Source organism: Triticum dicoccoides, chromosome 6B (assembly GCF_002162155.2).
Source record: "Triticum dicoccoides isolate Atlit2015 ecotype Zavitan chromosome 6B, WEW_v2.0, whole genome shotgun sequence".
NCBI lineage: Eukaryota > Viridiplantae > Streptophyta > Magnoliopsida > Poales > Poaceae > Triticum > Triticum dicoccoides.
The window spans coordinates 541,866,759-541,884,332 of NC_041391.1; the positions used below are offsets into that span (position 1 = coordinate 541,866,759).

Sequence of the window (17,574 nt, forward strand, 5' to 3'; positions counted from 1 at the left end):
GGGTGTCGGGTTTGGGCGGAAATTCGTGGCAAAATGGAAGAAATTGGTGGATTTTGTAGGGGGGAAAGGTGGAGATGGATGGGGGAATGCTAGATCCACTTGAAACCAAGCAAATCCACGGATCAAATCCAACAAAATCTCAACAAACCAACAAATCACAAAAAAAATTGGGGCTATTTTTGGTGGGGAATTTTCGAAATTGGGGAAGAACACACACAATTAGGCTAGAAAACAAGATGGGGGGCTCCAATTTCGTGAGAAACCATGGCTCATGATACCAAGATGTTGTAGGGTGGAACCCTAAGTGAAGATCTTTCACGAATTGGAGGGGGAATCCCCAAGAACAAGATGAACACAAGAGAGAAAGCAAGAGGAACACTCAAGAACAAGTCCAAATCACACATCCACTAGACTAACAATCACACAAGATCCACAAGGTACATGAACAATCAAAGGGAAATAAGATACATGGTAGAGTTCATCCCAAATCCTATGAAGGAGATGAGGGCTTGATGATCCTATGATGGGGATCCTCCCCAAGGAGGAGGTCTTGATGTTTGGTCACTCTAAGAGGAGGTCTTGATCTCCTAGTGGAGTGGATCCATGGAGCAAAGCTCACAAATGTCTATCAAATACTTTGCTATCCTCTAAATGAGCTAGGAGATGCCCTTATATAGTTTAGGGACGAAATAAGAGAGGAGGGGGGATACAAGGGCAAAAAGCCCAAAAGGCACGCAGGCCTCGGAGTGGTGCAGGCACCCGGGGGAGTTAGGCCCGGGCACCCGGGGTCGGTGCAGGGGGCTGGGCGGCTTCGGTCGGGCACCCGGGGCCTCAAAGCCCGGGCACCCGGGGGCGTGCTGGGCCGGCGCGGGAGGTGGCCCGGGACCCGGAGTGGGCTGGGCTGGCGCGGGGGAGGGGCCGGGCACCCGGGGTTGGTGGCCCGGGCACCCGAGCAGGCTGGGCTGCTCCCAGCAGCAGGGCCGGGCACCCGGGGCCATTTGGCCGGGCACCCTGGCGGCCACCGCCAGCGCCAGCAAGGGGCCGGGCACCCGGGGCCTTCCTGGCCTGGCACCCGGGAGGCTCAAGGCTTCTCCCTCTTCACCCTTCTTCTTCGTAGCTTCGCGCTTCCCTCGCTCTTCTCCCTCCTTCTTCTCTTCATGTGCTTGTGCCTCCGTCCTCGCCTCTTCACGGTCTTGTTCTTGGTACCTACGAGTGCATAGAGTTTCCATATGAGGTAGAATCCGGCTCTTGAGTGAATCCGAATGAAACTCGAAGTGGAATGAGTTAACCTCGGGTTTGACGGTGCGTGCACGTGCTCTTGTCATCGGTCCTCGAGGTGCTTGATGAGTTGTAGTAGAGTCCATGGGGATGAGCGAGGGATGCTCCGCATCACATCACTTGGTGGTATTTGGAGTAGAGGGAGCAACCGCGACGCCCTTGTTTGGTTGAGTGTGAGGGGAAATGATGAAATGACAAAGTAATGCGGGGGAAATGATAAAATGACGGAGTAATGCATTAATGCCTTGGTATTGCACACCTCACCCATCATAACAAATCGGAAAACCCATATACCGATAAAAAATGAATCCATCCTGAATTTACAGTTACTAGCAAAAGAGCCCGTGCGTTCAACGGGATAACAAAATCGTGGTGTTCAAAGCAAGTTTCAAATATTCACACTTCATGTATATACACGTATTTGAATATTTGTGCACCACCGGCACGCATGCGAACATAAAACACGTGCATTCTAACATGCTCAAAATGGATTCATGTTGAACTTGATCTTTGAGGTGTGTGTTTTTAGTACGTCCTTGATGCGTGTTTAAGAAGGAAAAGAAAAGGTCAATCTCATGATATATGAAAAACCAGAGGGCCCTATGACATACGAATAATTCGGAGGAACACTCGCTTGTTCACGGGGTGGGTAATTTACTTCAACTTTAGGGGGGCAGTTTCGATGAGAGACGAAGAATTTAAAGAAACAATTAACAAAGTTTTTTTTATTTATGGATGGTGGGGTGGGTAATTTATTTATTTATGACAAGTAAAAGACTTTATTTCTCATAGAATGGTCATATCATTTACTAGGAGAAGAGAAATAAAATCTTGGGTAGAATTCTCCCACAGTCCAGACAATCGGCTATCAAATGAATATCTAACTAAACTATCAGCAACTTGATTCACTTCCCGGAAACAATGTTTATAACAATTTTTTGTGAAATCCATAGCCTAGAACCACAGCCACATCATCTCCAAGATAGTCATCCATTGATTGCATTGCTTCCATCGTGAGCATGCAATCAGACTCAATTCCAACACTATTGCAACCAATGTTTGCTATGAGATATAGTCCATTCCTGATGGCCTGAACCTCTGCTGATTCAACATCACGAATGTGTGTTAGAAACCAGTTTGCCACTGCAACAAAGTCACCATGGTCCTCGCGCACAACAACGCCATATGCGCCTGATACAATATTTTCATTGAAAGTTGAATCGACATTTATCTTGACCAAACCGTGACTAAGTTTTGCCCACATATGATCACGCTTCCAAACCGGTACCTGAGAAGTCATTGACTATGAAATTTATAGCTAGAACTCGAATAGATACTGTTGTTTTCTCCATTGTTGGACTCAAACTCCCTTAACCATCTGCCGATGTTGCCACCAGATGTACCACACCGCTACAAGGGTCAGTTCCGCCGCTGGGAGATCATTCGAAACATCAACAGTTTTGGAGAGAATTTAAGTGTTATCGATCCCGGTCGATCATCCAATATAGCTCTATTAATAACTTCTAGCAGACCAAGTGCATCACATATTTCTTTGCGCTGATTGCACTGAAACAAACAATGTTTAATATCTTCAGCTCCAATTGCACAAGTAGGACACTGGGTAATTTACTTCAACTTCGGAGGCAGTTACAATGATAGATGAAAAATTAGAGAAACAATTAACGAAGATTTTTTTTTCACTTACGGGTGGCACGGTGGGTAATTTATTTCAACTTTAGGGACAATTTCAATGACATGCGAAAAAATCAGAGAAATATTAACGAAGAGTTTTTTTCACTTAGGGGTGGCATGGTGGGTAATTTACTTCAACTTTATGGGCAGCTTAGGGTAGGTGGACGGACCAAAAATCGGAGAAATGTGTCGTCCTTTATTATTATGAATAATTTAGGGGAATGCTCGTTTTTTTCATTTTTACAGATGGTGGGGTGGGTAATTTACTTCAACTCTAGGGGCAGTTTCAATGAGAGACAAAAAAATTTAAATAAACAATTGAAAAAGAGTTTTTTTTTTCACTTTTGGGTGACAGAGTGGGTAATTTACTTCAACTTTAGGAGCGGTATCAATGACAGATAAAAAAAGAAATAATTAATGAAGAGTTTTCTTTCACTTATGAGTGTCATGATGGGTAATTTAATTCAATTTTAGCGGCAGCTTTAATGATCAGGAAAAAAATTCAGAGAAACAATTAATGAAGAGTTTTTTTCACTTATGGGTAGTATGGTGGTTTATAGGGTAGGTGGAAAAATCGTGGAAAATACTTTTTTAGGTATAAAAAGATAGATATATTTTTTTAGCAGAAAGATAGATAGATATAGAATAGGATTTGCGTTTCGCTTTTCAGCATACAAACGATTATTTTTTGGCAAAGCCGAAACAACCGATTTAAGGCCCAGCCCACTTACAGCCCAGCCGACCAGGCACTCCGCGTCCACACTCCACACCCCATTCTCCAAAAAAAAAAAACTCCACGCCCACGGAGTCGCGCAGGCGCGCACAGGCACAGCCACCGCAGCGCTGGCGAGCGAGACGCGCATGCCCAACCCTAGCGAAGCGAGTTGCGAGCACATCCCTGTATCGCCACGCCTCCGGGCTCCGGACCCGCTCCGCCGTCAGACGCCTGACCTACTCGCCTAGTCCTCGTCTGATCTCCGCCGCCTCCGGCACCGCCTGCCGCCCACCGGCCCTCGCGTCCAGGGCTCCCGGCGTTCTCCATCCCCGGCTCCCCCCACAGCCTAAAAAACTGCAGGTAAAATCCTCGATTGATGTTGGCTGTTATGTGCGGTGTTGCTAGTCTGCTAGTGCTGGATTAACACAATTGGAGGAACTTGCGGCTCTAAATCTAGCTCTGTATCTTTCATGTTCCTTTTTTGTGTTCTTCAGAAGTTCAGGTCATCAGATGGCTGAGACTGTAAGCTGCTTGGGTTGTGCTAAACTTGTAATGCACCTTCCCCAATTAGTACTAAACTGTAATCTTGTAAACTATTGTCGTAAACTGGTAATGCTCCTGCCCCATGGGCCATGGCCATGGGGGATTGTGAGGTTGTGTTCTTCTGCTCTGTTATTATTAACTTACTCCCTCCGTCCCAAAATTCTTGTCTTAGATTTGTCTAAATACGGATGTATCAAGTCACGTTTTAGTATTAGGTACATCCGTATCTAGACAAATTTAAGACAATAATTTTGGGACGGAGGGAGTATTATTTTTAGCCAAGCTACCACTAGCTTAGCTAATAGTTATACTTGGCGTTTTGCTAGCTTCGTTTTTGTGTTGTGTATAACAGCCCTGCCCCGTGCACTGTTGTATAGCATGTTCACTTCTCAGCTTTTCACACATCATGTGGTCTGCTTGCTCCCAACCCCTCACTAGTTTGTGAAGTTTTCACAAAATGTTGTTCTCTTGTTTTTCCTAAATTCGTGTCAACTTTGGTTAATTTGTGTAAACCGAAACCATGCCCAAGCCCAATGCATAGAGTTACTCCTCCTTGAAAAAGCTGTCTATGTTCCTCTCTTATGCTCAGATCCACACTATCCCTTCTTGAAATTAATCATGGTTGTGGACAGGATGGAGTCAGCATCCAAGGAGAAGGTGACAGCGTCGAGGTGCTCCACACACAAGGAGGAGGGAACACACATCTTTGAGATCGCCGGGTACAGCCTCAAGAAGGATATGGGTGTCGAGAAGTTCGTCCGGTCGGTCACCTTCACTGTCGGTGGGTACGACTGGTCCATCAGATTTTATCCCGAAGGTACCACCGAGTCGCCCGAAGGGTGTATGGGGATCTGTCTTGAGCTCATGAGCAGCAATGCCGAAGTGCGGACATTCTTTCGGCTTGGATTGGTAAAGCATGAGACAGGGTTGATTGGCTCAATGTTTACGCCAAACAATAAGGTGTTCAGCTCCAAGACCAGGAACAGTCGTGAGTATCATCTGTTCATACTAAGAAGCAGTCTTGAGGCGAAACCAGTAAAGTACCTTCAGGATGATTTTCTCATAATCAAATGTAATATTACGGTAATCAAAGAATCTGAGGTTTATGAAACCTTGGGGCACTCTGAAATTGAGGTGCCACCGTCAGACATCATGGAGCATCTCGCAAACCTGTTGGACACTAAGGAGGAAGCAGATGTCACTTTCAGTGTTGGAGGCGAGACCTTTCAGGCGCACAAGATTTTGCTTGCCATGCGATCACCTGTCTTCAAAGCAGAACTCTTTGGGCCGATGAAGGAGAAGAGGATGCAGTGTTTGACCATCAAAGACATGCAGCCCGCTGTTTTCAAGGCTCTGCTGCATTTCATTTATACAGATTCATTGCCTGACTTGGATGATCTTGAAGGCGATGATAAGTGTGAAATGATCCGGCATTTGCTGGTAGCTGCAGATAAGTATGCCATGGACAGGCTGAAGGTTATGTGTGAAAACATCCTTGGCAAGAGTCTTGATGTGGAGAACGTGGCAACTACATTGGCTTTAGCTGATCAGTATAGCTGTGACAAGCTTAAAGATGTTTGCATTGAATTTATTGCCTCTTCAGATAAGATGGATGATGTCGTGGCAACCAAAGGTTATGCAAATCTCAAAAGATCTTGCCCGTCTGTCTTGATAGATGCTTTAGAGAAGAGAAGCAGGCCTCGCATATAAAGCAGCTCATGCGTACTAAAATCAGTTACATGCGGTTGTTGAGGTTTCTTATGTTATCTGCACCTTTCCTGAAACTTTTCGACGCTCAAATAGTGTAATAGCATGTGTGAACTGTTATCATCTCAAAATGAATGAATGTTAGTATGTTACATAACAGTATCTTGTTGCTTTGGGAACATAACCACATTACATCATAAATAACAACTACATTATACAACCGTGCTGTTAACTGTCTTCCTTTGGGAACTGGAAGATGTCACATCATATACAATCTGGTGCATATGAAAAGAAAAAAACTCGGCGTATAATTATTCAAGGCCCAGAAGCTGTGAATACATTCACGTGGTATTCATATTTTCGGAAACTTATATGATTGGTTGTATATATAACATTGTGAGGAATGAATGTTCCTGATTTTTTATTGATCCACTGCAACCCTTAGATGTACTTATATTTGTCTGGGATACTACTGAACTGAGCCTGGAGGGTAAAGTTTACTCAATTTATTCGGTCACTTGATAAACTGTTTAATTTCAATTAACCATCTTACTCCAAAGGCCAAACCAGGTTTTACTATCCCAGATCAGGACTAATGCACATCAAACTGGAAAGGTAGGTACACTTGTTTTACTGATGTAGTCTGTGTTAATCTGTACATTATCAGTTGTAAAGACTAAAGAGTAAGTAAGAATGGTAGAAGCTCAGCATTAAGCATCTTGAAGCTTTGCTTGTGTTTATAATTATGAAGCTTTGCATAAGCCCGAACAAAATCATACATGAATCTCTTGTGTTCTGAGCTAAGCAATGCCAAGAAAATAGTTTTGAGGTTAACTTTACGGAACAGCTTAACACACGGAACCTTTTGAGATTATTATTCATTTACATAAACATTCAGTTTACAACAGCCCGGATGCAACAGGAACACAATGCCGGTAGATCGTGAAAGCAGCGGGCTCACCCGATCTATGACAACATATGGGTCACCTTCTTATGAGCATTACAGAACACCACCTAATACTGTATTTGGCATATCTTGACTAACACGCACGACGTACACTGTTAATTCTGGAGCTTCGTGGCTGATTCTCATCCTTGGAACGTACAGTAGTATAAGGGCATCTCCAACGACTGCTCCTTAAATCAGATCCCGCATCCGTCCGTGGACCAGTGGAGAACAGCCCGAGGAAACTGATATGGGAGCCGGCCATTCAGAGCTAGCCGCAAATGTCTTGTTACATTTAAAATGAAATTTAACAAAAGTGAACAAATTTGATGGAAATTTAAACAAGCCGGATGATTTTCAAGCTTGAATAATTTTTACACAAAACTGGATTTCATCCGATGAGCTAAAAGTCATTAAAAAAATAAACTATCAGATACTTAATGGTGACCTCATACGCCATGCCTGGTTGGCCGGCGGCACCTCCGTCGCCGTCACCAATTGTCGGAGTCGTCGTCGTGGGGCTTCGGGCGGCACTAGAGCACGTGATCACCACATGGGCTACTACCTCCTAAAAGTCTCGTCTTGGTCTACCATACTAGTGCTTCGCAAGAGAAATTTAGTAGCAAAAACGGTGTGACTAGGTATGGCGGGTAAAGTACATAAACCTCTACAGAGTGTATAAATCAATTATGATTAGCTGAGTCCTCGGCTACGGACAAATTTGTCAAAAACTGTGAGTTTGATCTCATCACCTCTTGTTAATTAAGGGAAACACTTCACATCATACTGATAGAAGCTAATCATCAAACCGATGGACAACCGTTGATTCTGGTTCCATCCCACGGCCACGACCATGCACCCAATCCCACGTAACATCCCATAATTCGATACCTACCTCCCCTGATTTCTTGGTTAGGATCCTATCTCTCTCAAATCATCTCTTTCCAACTCACGTTCAGCTCAGCATCCAAATCCAACGTGCCGCCCAAGGATCACTAAGATGCCGGAGGGGCAAGAAGTCCATGAACAATGGCCGCACGCAGCAAATGGTGGAGCGGGGCAATGGCGAGGATGAAGAGGAGCGGTGAAAGGGGGTCGCCCTGTCGGAGGCCACGACGGTGCCAGAAAGATTGGCCGAGGCATCCATTGAGCAGGACCGCAGAGGAGGCCGTGGAGAGGATTGAAGTAATCCAATCACGCCAACAAGGGTTGAATCCCATTTCCTGAAGAAACTCTAACAAATATTCCCAGGACAGGGAGTCGAAAGCTTTTGCAATATCCAGTTTGAAGAGCACAGCAGATTTACTGGCCCGATGTAAGGCAGCCCTGAACGTACATGAAGCTGTCATGTACTCCCTCCGTCCGAAAATACTTGTCGGAGAAATGAATGTATCTAGACATAATTTAGTTCTAGATACATTCATTTTCATCCATTTCCGCGACAAGTAATTCCGGACGGAGGGAATATACATTTACCCTTATGAGTAGATGGATGCGGCGATTCGGTGCCCGAGCTCTGATGCTCCCGAAATCGCCGCGGTCCAGTATAGTCTCGGGATGTGGAAAATTCGGTCTGACAGGGACGCGAATAAATCTCGTAATGTGGCGTACAGGTCGAATACGGTACAAAACAGTGGTCTAGGAATGGGCCCAATTCGCGAGTAACGTGGCCTTTCTGATCCGTGGATCAGAACGTTAGCTTTTCGGCTGAGCCAAGCACAGGTAGGCCAAGACCCGAAAGGAACTGCAGGCAGAGGGGCGATTCCTGAGCGACCCCGCCGGCTTTCCCGCGTTCCGCCGGTGGATCGGCGGCCTCGCCGTCGCTCGAGTGTGGGTAGGGCCTGATCTACCGGCTCGACTTGTGTATAGCCGTAGTTAGGTCGTAGCTAGGGTTCCGGCGTCCAGCCGTTCGTCCTTGGGGCGCGGCGGCGGCGGCTGATTGGTTTGTCTGCCACTGATCCATCTCCAGGGGGTTGAATAAGGCTTCCTCCAGCATCTACTACGCCTCTGGTGGCACGTCCAGCGCCAGATCCGTTGTTGATTCCGGGTGGATTGGGTCTACCGGAGTTCCTTCTTCCTCGCCAACTGCATCGGCCATCTACTGACAGGGTTAACCCTGAAGCACCTGGGGGGAAGAAAAGGTCAGTTGACATAACTCGGTTTGCTATGCTATAGCATGAACATAATACCTGCTTTTTAGCCTGGGAGTTACTGATTTTTTTGGTTCAGGACGCACCTAGAAACTGGTAAACAAAGAGTAGCTGAAATCCAGACGCTTGTTTATGTGTGATTCATTGGCATATTTCCATGAGCATGGATATTAAACCCCATGTTTAGCTTGTGAGTTAGTTTAAAAAAAAATTCTTGACGCACCTATATAACTAAAAAATCGAGATGAATTGCTGATGCTTGTTTATATGTGATTCATTGGCATATCAACGCTACGGTCAGGAAGACGAAAGTTTAAAAAAATGTGTTTGCTACAGTTGCAATTTTTTTGTGATAAGCAGTAATGTGTTCAGGTTACGCCAGCTCACCTCCAGACAGGACGCCGTGTCCTTCTCGCATGACGAACTGTTATATAATTGTTTCAGAGTGTTGAATTTTTTGGTGGACTGTGCATGCAGGGGAAGCCAGAAGCTGAGAACAGAAGATCTTGCAGGTGCCCTGCATTGGTGTGGATGTCGCGGGCAGCGGACAACTGCTGGTGCATCACAGAGCACCGCGAGGGGCACAACCACTCCATGTCTCTTATGATGGGTGAAAAGGTGCACTGGCCGTCACAACAGCCACATCGATGTGTACACTAAAGATTTGATTACACAGCTCAGGGGGAATAATGTAAACCTTGGAAAAGTGTACATCATCATAGGCAGTTTTTTCGGGTCTGTTCAGAAGGTGCCATTGACAAAAAGGACACTGAGGAACATCTGTCTTAAGAAAAGCCACGAACAGATTGATGATGATGTGAGGAAGACCTTGGAGGTTTTTGCGGACATATTAGCTGGTGATCCCAGCTTCACTTACCGGGTTTTGGCGAACAACGATAGCAGAGTGAAGAACCTGATGTGAACAAATGGTAGCACCCGGATGCAATACCAGTTCTCCGCCGGAGCAGGAGAAGAGTTTCAGGTACGCCCCAGCATCCATAAGTACTAGCACTATTGCTGGATTATATTCTGAATCGGTGCCTGACTCTGTGAAGTGTGCATCTGACAGATGGTTCAAGTTTTGGATCAGCGACAAGCGCGTGGAGCACCAACTTGCTGGCAGTTGATGATACCCAGGATGACGAGGAGGTGAGCTCAAGTGTGTCATATGCATTGTAAATGATTCTGACTCTCCGGGATCTGTCTGAAATTACCCAATCTGGGTGCCATTATTTTGACAGGGTGAAGTAATACATCAGGAGCCCAACCAGGAGAAGCTGCTGAATGTGGAGATGGAAGACAAGGGCATGGATTCTGGTCTGGAGGAAGGTTTCGGCGACCATGATCCTGCTGCTGTTGCCGCCTCGGTGAATCTGACGAGGACCATGGGTCGGGAGTGATCTGTGTAGCAGGGTGATGCTGAATCTGACGGAGAAGGTGAAGTAGACAGTAAGGCAGCGAAACGGCTGAGGACGCAAGATTAGTCTAATTAAACCTAGCGTGCCAGTCTATCAGCATGAAAAAAGTGTAGTTTGAAAGGAAGCGGAGTTTCTACACCCAGGAGCAAATGCTCCTGGTGTGAACAGTGAAATAAAAAAAAATCAAAAAAAAGTTAAAAAATTCTGAATTTTTTTGTGGCATACTTATACAAATGTTTGTTGTGCACGTAAAATTTCATCGCGAAATCACATTGATGAAAGGTGTGGTAAAAAAAACAAAATCGATGCTCTGAAAATGTTACTTACAAAAGCATTTTGGAGCTTTGATTTTGTTTTTTTCGGCACGACTTCCACGAATGTGATTTCGTGATGAATTTTTTCATGCACAAGAAACACTTGCGAAAGTATGTCATAAAAAAATTTCAGATTTTTTTGAATTTTTTTTCTATTTTTTTGATTTTACTGTTCACACCAGGAGCATTTGCTCCTGGGTGTAGAAGGGTACTTTCGAGTTTGAAAGAGAAACTTAAACGGTTTGTTGAAGTACCTCTGCGTTCCTACTCAGTGGGTTGGATCTCTGATTTTATCAATTCAAACTCTAGTTTGTGCCAAGTTTATCTTGCTAGCTGGATTTATGTGCGGTGAACTGTGCGACTAATTGTTGATTTATTTTGGTGTTAACGATCATTGGTTAGCTAATTATTGCATGCAAATTATTCGGAGAAAAATGTTTTGCATTCTTTTTCCTGTTGTTTGAATTTTTCCCCAGTGGTTAGTATTTGGAAAATCTGACAGTGAAAATATGGCTGGCCACTTCAATAGATTGGATTACTGTGATACAAAGAGCCGACGGCGATGGGTCGGACTAGCTCAGAAAATCACCTGAGCCGTTCCCGCAGATTCTGCTCCGCCTTACCCAAACGGCTGGAACGAGATCCTCTAACGTAGCTCAGACTACTGCAGAGGGACGTACTACGTGTATCGACCGTTCATGCATCAGCCCCAAGTGCAAAAGTAGCTAAAGCGCCCAGCGATGCCTAAAGCAGCCTGGCCCATAAACAGAAGCCCAATCGCGTAAGGCAAATAAAAATATACAGTCGCCGTCGCGGTTCATTCGTCTTCACCGTTTGGTCGTGCTCGACGCCGGCGGTGAACCGAGCTCCACCGAGGGGGGAGGAAAGGTGACTGCTGCTTTCATTTTTGCACCTCCTTGGGAGATCGACTGCTCGCACTCACGCCGGCGCCAAGCTGGAAAGGCGTCTGCTGCCATGCCTGCACCACGCCGTCAAGGTCGCACCAGGCACCACCCACGGAAGCGCCAAGCAAGTGCGAATTTGCTGAGGTTGAACCACCGCAAGAGAGGGAGGACAGACTCTACTACCATGGCTGCACCTAGCAGCCTTTAAGTTTGTTCAACTCTTCATATGTACAGATAGCAACTGGAAGATTGTTTCTCGACGACGTGCTGCAGACAACCACGGCTGTGAGCTGGTTGTGCCGGTCGCCCATGTGGGCGTGCTGCGGCCGTGGCGCTGGTAGCAGCCGGCCTCCCTCGCCGAGAGCGAAGGAATGTCGACGACAAGTAAAGATAAATTTCCAACGATTTTACTTCAAGTGATTTGGGCTGCTCATGGGCCACACAGTTGGCGTCGCTGATTTTCCTTTGCACTTGATGCCGTCGGATGGTGCATGAACGGGTGATATGCATAGTACGTCCCTCGGCGCAAGGGAAAAGCACGGCTAGCCCACACCGTCAGGTGAAAAAAATCAAGTTTTTCTTCCCCGACTCGCCTTCCACCCCCCGCGCTCTCGGCCACCACTAGCTGTATCCCGGCGCCGCCCGCCGCCCTTCACCGCTAGATAGTCAATCCCCGCCGGAAAAAGAGCAAAGGTTCGCCGAGGCAGCCCCTCCACCAGCAGCTGGGCGTTTTTGCCGCCGGCTCCGGCCGTGGAGGAGTAGTTTAGCGGCGGGTACACGCCCACCGGGCGCAAGATGTTCGGCGATTTGCCTGCCTCGGCGATGGACTCGGACGACGAGGAAGCGCTCGCCGCGCTGTTGGAGGAGGAAGCCGAGGCCGACGTCCAGGAAGAAGAGCATCTCATGGTGCTCGCCGCCCCTCGCCCAGCTGCTGGCGAGCAATGAAAAGCCGCGGCGAGGTGGCTCGGCGCCGGGGCGGGTGAAAGCAAAGAACCGGCATCGTCTCGAAGGCTACTGCATGCTCTACTCCGACTACTTCGCCGATGCTCCACTTCACGGCGACAAAACATTTCGGCGCCATTATCGGATGAGTCGAAAGCTCTTCCTTAGGATTGTGAATTCCATTCAGGAGTTCGACAGCTACTTCAAGTGCAAGATGGATTGCACTGGCAAACTTGGATTCACCTCGATCCAGAAGTGCACGACGGCGATGAGGACGCTTGCATACGGAGCTCCCCGTGATTCACTCGACGACTATGGGCGCATGGCCGAGTCCACCACCATTGAGTGTTTGTACAAGTTCTGTCGGGCAGTGGTGGCAGTGTTTGGACCGCAATACTTGAGGACACCTGACGGTGTCCTGGACTAGGGGGTACTCACCACGTCGTCTCCCGATCAGTTAGATTGGGCCGAGGACCCCATGGCCGTATACTCATGGGCCAGTTCGGACAACCCCTACTGCATACAAGGAAGACTCCACAAGACTTGGCACCCAAGACAAGGACTCTCCTAAACCCTAGGCCTCCGGTGTCTTATATAAACCGAGGCCAGGCTAGTCAATAGACAATCTCATATTCATTACTATCATCTCATGGTAGATACATGTATCTGTACTACACCCCATATGAATACAATCAAAAGCAGGACGTAGGGTTTTACCTCCATCAAGAGGGCCCGAACCTGGGTAAAATCCCGTGTCCATATTACCATCGCTCCAAGACGCCTAGCTTAGGACCCCTACTACGAGATACGTCGGATATTGAACCGACATTGGTGCTTTCATTGAGAGCCTGTTAGGCGATCGTCGCGGATCGATGGGGATCAGGTGATATTTTTCTAGTTAAATCTGTTCCACATGAATTAATTTCTTTGAGAGTTGTTCTCAGATCACTATTTTATTCCACATGTTTCTCCGATGTCTTTTTCGATCTCAAACTAAATCAGGAGAATTTATGCACCAGCCACCACCGATCATCAAAACGTCTGCGTGGCCGAAGACCGTGTGGAGGCAACATCCAAACTAGAGCAAGACGAGCTGTCCTCGGGCCATGTTCAATCCCCTGTCTCGAACAACCATAAAGCACGAGCTGCCTTGTTCGGGCAGCGAGCGTGCAGGGATAGTCCTCTGCCTTATCTTTTTTTATTCAAGTAGCGGTGCTGCCCGCTGGCCGGTTGTTACCTTGTGCAGAGGAGAATATTACTTATAAGTGAATGCTAGTCTGCAGCAATGTTCAATTAGTCCAAGGCCGCTACCTTCAATCTGGGCTAGCACGTGAAGCACTAAAACGCTTCGGAGAGCTGAAGATACATGGACACTGCTACTAGTGCTCCTACAATTCCACAAGGAAATACACGCGGAGGACTCCATCCAAAAATACAAATTGATTATCACGTCTTTCATAGACTGATTGGTCTTCGTACAAGGCGACACTGGTTCTGGCTTTTTACCTCGGATTTTAACGCCTCATCGTTCGAGCAAAAAACATCATGTTTTATTTTTCTAATTTCCTGTACTGTATATGTTAAATACACACAAGATATTTTTCTCCTAGTTTGCATGAGTTTTTTTGTGTAGATTTCTCTATCAGTTACAATTCGGTCCGTCGAGCGCATCAACATAGTGGTCCTTCCTACAAACTGGCTTCCTCCATAGTTCGGCGGACACCATGTCTGTAGCCCAGCTTGCCAGATGAACAACAGCAACAAATACTTCTTTGTTCTTATGATTATCCGGGTTCAGGTGCAATTTTTCCATTTATTTGTTTGTACAATTTATACATCAAGAAATCCTTTACTTCGGATTTGCACTGTTTGTGTGCGCAGGCCGACATCGTTGCCGCAGGGACCCCGACGTTTTTAGGCCACCATCAAGCCGCGTCGACACGTTCCCGGAACAAATACGGATTGTGTTGTGCTGGCGTAATCTCCCCGCATATTGGGACATGCGTTGGCACCTACGTGATGTTACTTCGCCGAGCCAACCTCGGCATCCAGGCTATTTTTTCTTTAATTCTATATCTCCTTAAATTAATTAAGTAGAGGAGATTTATCATTATTATTATTCATCATTACTTTTATTTGCATTATTTTACGTGTGTAAGTATTCGAATTCGACGGCGTCACACATTCACCTTGGCGTGTCGACGCCGTCGTTCTGCCTTCGTCAACCAAATTGTGTTACCACTTTGGCGCAGGACAACACACCTTTTTGTCGGCATCACCGCACCATCACTTCCCAACCTACTCCGGGGACTTCGGCATTACCCCGCCGACCTGCTCCATCACATCGGCTAGACTGGGGGCTCCACCTCTTCGGATTGCCGAGCTCTTCGCTCGGCCACCTTGGGACCGGCTTGGGGGCTGGAACCTCGTCCCGTCGTAAGCTCGGGCCACATCATCTATGCCGAACACATTAACTAGCTAAGTTGCTTTTTTGCTCAGTTTTTTCAATTTTTTACTCTTGTTCGCTTCGACCAAGCATTATACTTTTGTGGCAAAAAGTTGCTTGTGAAAAACGTTCCTTGTCATAACTTTGTTTGTGACACACAAATTCAAATACCCCGTTTACTTGGGGGATTCCTTTATGAAGCCTTTCTTCTTGCAAATGATTATACTTATACGGCTTCGTTCCTTGTTTGTGTATTACGCCACAATATGCACCATGTTGACTTAAGCGATTTGCAAGCTGGGTTGCCTTGCTCCTGTGTTTACCCCTACGTCCCGATTGTTCGGCTAGGGAGTAAAGGAAGCACCTCTGCGATTGTCATGATCGGTTCATCCGAGCCGGACCTCAGACTGGGTGAAGCCGAAAGCTAGCGCTCTTACTGTTTTCAATAATGGTCAGCACACAACGGAACTCATGAGTACAAAAAATCTATTGCACAAGTCTCACAATAATAATGAGCAACCGAAGAAAGGTATCGGTGGGGGTACTATGTTCTTCGAAGATGCTTCTTACACTTCGTCGGTAATATAGCATAAGTTCCCTGAGCGCGCTTTGTCTGTTACAGCCTTATGGCCTGATTGCCTGGTTATCGGAAACAACATCGATATTCTCGACAGGTGGAGTACATAACACTTTTCGGTCCTTGATCGAAGAGGGAGAAGCTGACGGTCAGTTAAGACGCGTATAAAGTTCGGGTGAACACAGATATGATACAAGTACTTCGGTACATAATATCATTATACATAAAATTCTTTTACCCAAGTCACTCGGGGGCTCTTAAATTTATGTGAGCTGTTTTATAATAAGTGTTCTTCTTCTTAGTCGTTGCAAAGTCTTTTTTCTATCACTCCTTTTTTCGACACGAGTGTGTGGTCAATAGCCAGGGAGCCTAATTTCTCTCTCAAAGCCGCTAAAGTTTGCTAAACTGGCCTAACGAGAAGTACTCCGCCTTCAGGATAGGGGATTGAAGCCGTAGGCTGACCCGCTTGAAGTCTTGAGATAGGGTGTGTCATGTTAAAGCACGACAGAAGCACTTTTTTTTTCTTAGACCAATTTTCTGATTGGTACCGAACAATTGATCTAGTTCGGACGTCGAGTTTTTACTGATGTTTTTTGGTTTTCCAATCCTATGGCCCTTTTCAACTATTTGTGTGTTTTCCGCATAAGTCTCGCAGTGCAACGCTGGACACCTTTAGAGATTCGGCAAAAAATCTTGGATATTGCTATATATGCATCAGTTTCGAATTGTGTCTTCGGTCAATAGTTGGGTTGCCCGGCTCATGTGCTTGCCTCCTACGTTCCGCTTTGTTCGGCTAGGTGTGCAAAGGGAGAACCACTGCGATTGTGCTTTCAGCTCGCATGGTTAAGCACCTCAGTGGAGAAAGCCGAAAACTGACTGTCACAATAAGCGTAAACTGGTCAGCGGTCAATGACTATATTAAATGATGAGCCGTTAATAACATTGGCCGAAGTGTTTACGGCTTGACCTTGGCTGTCGCCGAACACTAACCGATGGGCTACTTGCTGGCCTCCCAACTTTAAGCTCCTATGACTAAGTGAAAGTTATAAAGCCCACATATCTAATTGCCTCGTTTCCGCTAACACAACCACCTTCGGGCACCGAGACGTCAGCTAAGGGTTGTTTTGTTATTAAGGAAACACCCTGCGTAGCATCTACAAGGGGGTAGAAGCCGACGATGGGCCACTTTCAGATGATAAACGGTCGCAACAGGAAGTGAAAATTTGGATTCATTTAGACCACAGAGTTTGGAAGCTTTCCCCAAACTAAATCCTCAGTATTTTCCTCCCACATTGATCGGAGCTGAGGTTTCATGATCATGCTTAGCATGACAACCCAAAGAAAGGAACCGATAGCGGGACTATTTTCTTTGGACGATGTTTCTTATGTTAAACAATAATATAACATGTCTCTCTGCGTACCTTTGTTTATAAAACCGTATGTACGGATTGCCTTGTTTGTCGTAAATCTTTGCCCTCATAAAGGCTTTATAAAGTAGGAGAAACACCCCTCGGCTGCTGGCCGAGGAGGTTGAAGCCGATGGTCGGTCAACAAAGTTTTGTACAATGTAGATCGAAGCATTAATGACGTAAAGTACTTGGATACATAGAGTCATTACATATAATTTGTGATTTTACTATGGATATCGATCCTTAATTCGGCCTCCCGTGCACGCATTAAGGCTTGGGGGCTACTAGGCTTCGGGCTTATTATTTGCAAATATTAAAAGGGCACATCGATCCCCTGATCTGGTGTTGCCACCCGACCAGTGTCTCGGGGGCTACTGCATTGACAATCCAATGCAGAAAATTTAAAGTGCAATATAGTTTTCGAGGAGATTATTATCCTCAGGTTGGTCGGCCGCACCCAACCTGAGTCTCGAGGACTTTGCACACCGCGTTTCTATTCCTAAGTATGTTGTCGAGCTTGGAATTGATCCTC

At 46.2% G+C, this 17,574-nt stretch overlaps 1 protein-coding gene and 1 long non-coding RNA gene across 3 annotated transcripts; both read left to right on the plus strand.

The window, feature by feature from the left end:
• Positions 1–3,774: 3,774 nt before the first annotated feature.
• LOC119325156 (BTB/POZ and MATH domain-containing protein 1-like) lies at positions 3,775–6,092 on the plus strand. Its single transcript, XM_037598910.1, has 2 exons — positions 3,775–4,045; positions 4,861–6,092. The coding sequence occupies exon 2, from the start codon at positions 4,862–4,864 to the stop codon at positions 5,936–5,938; it is 1,077 nt and encodes a 358-aa protein (XP_037454807.1). The 5' UTR covers positions 3,775–4,045; position 4,861; the 3' UTR covers positions 5,939–6,092.
• A 2,471-nt stretch (positions 6,093–8,563) lies between these two features.
• LOC119325563 lies at positions 8,564–10,622 on the plus strand. Of its 2 annotated transcripts, XR_005157586.1 has the most exons (5): positions 8,577–8,715; positions 8,851–9,022; positions 9,509–10,013; positions 10,101–10,180; positions 10,273–10,622. It is a non-coding gene; the product is annotated as an uncharacterized LOC119325563 (long non-coding RNA). The 2 variants fall into 2 exon arrangements; XR_005157585.1 differs by having other exon boundaries at positions 8,564–9,022.
• Positions 10,623–17,574: the final 6,952 nt, after the last annotated feature.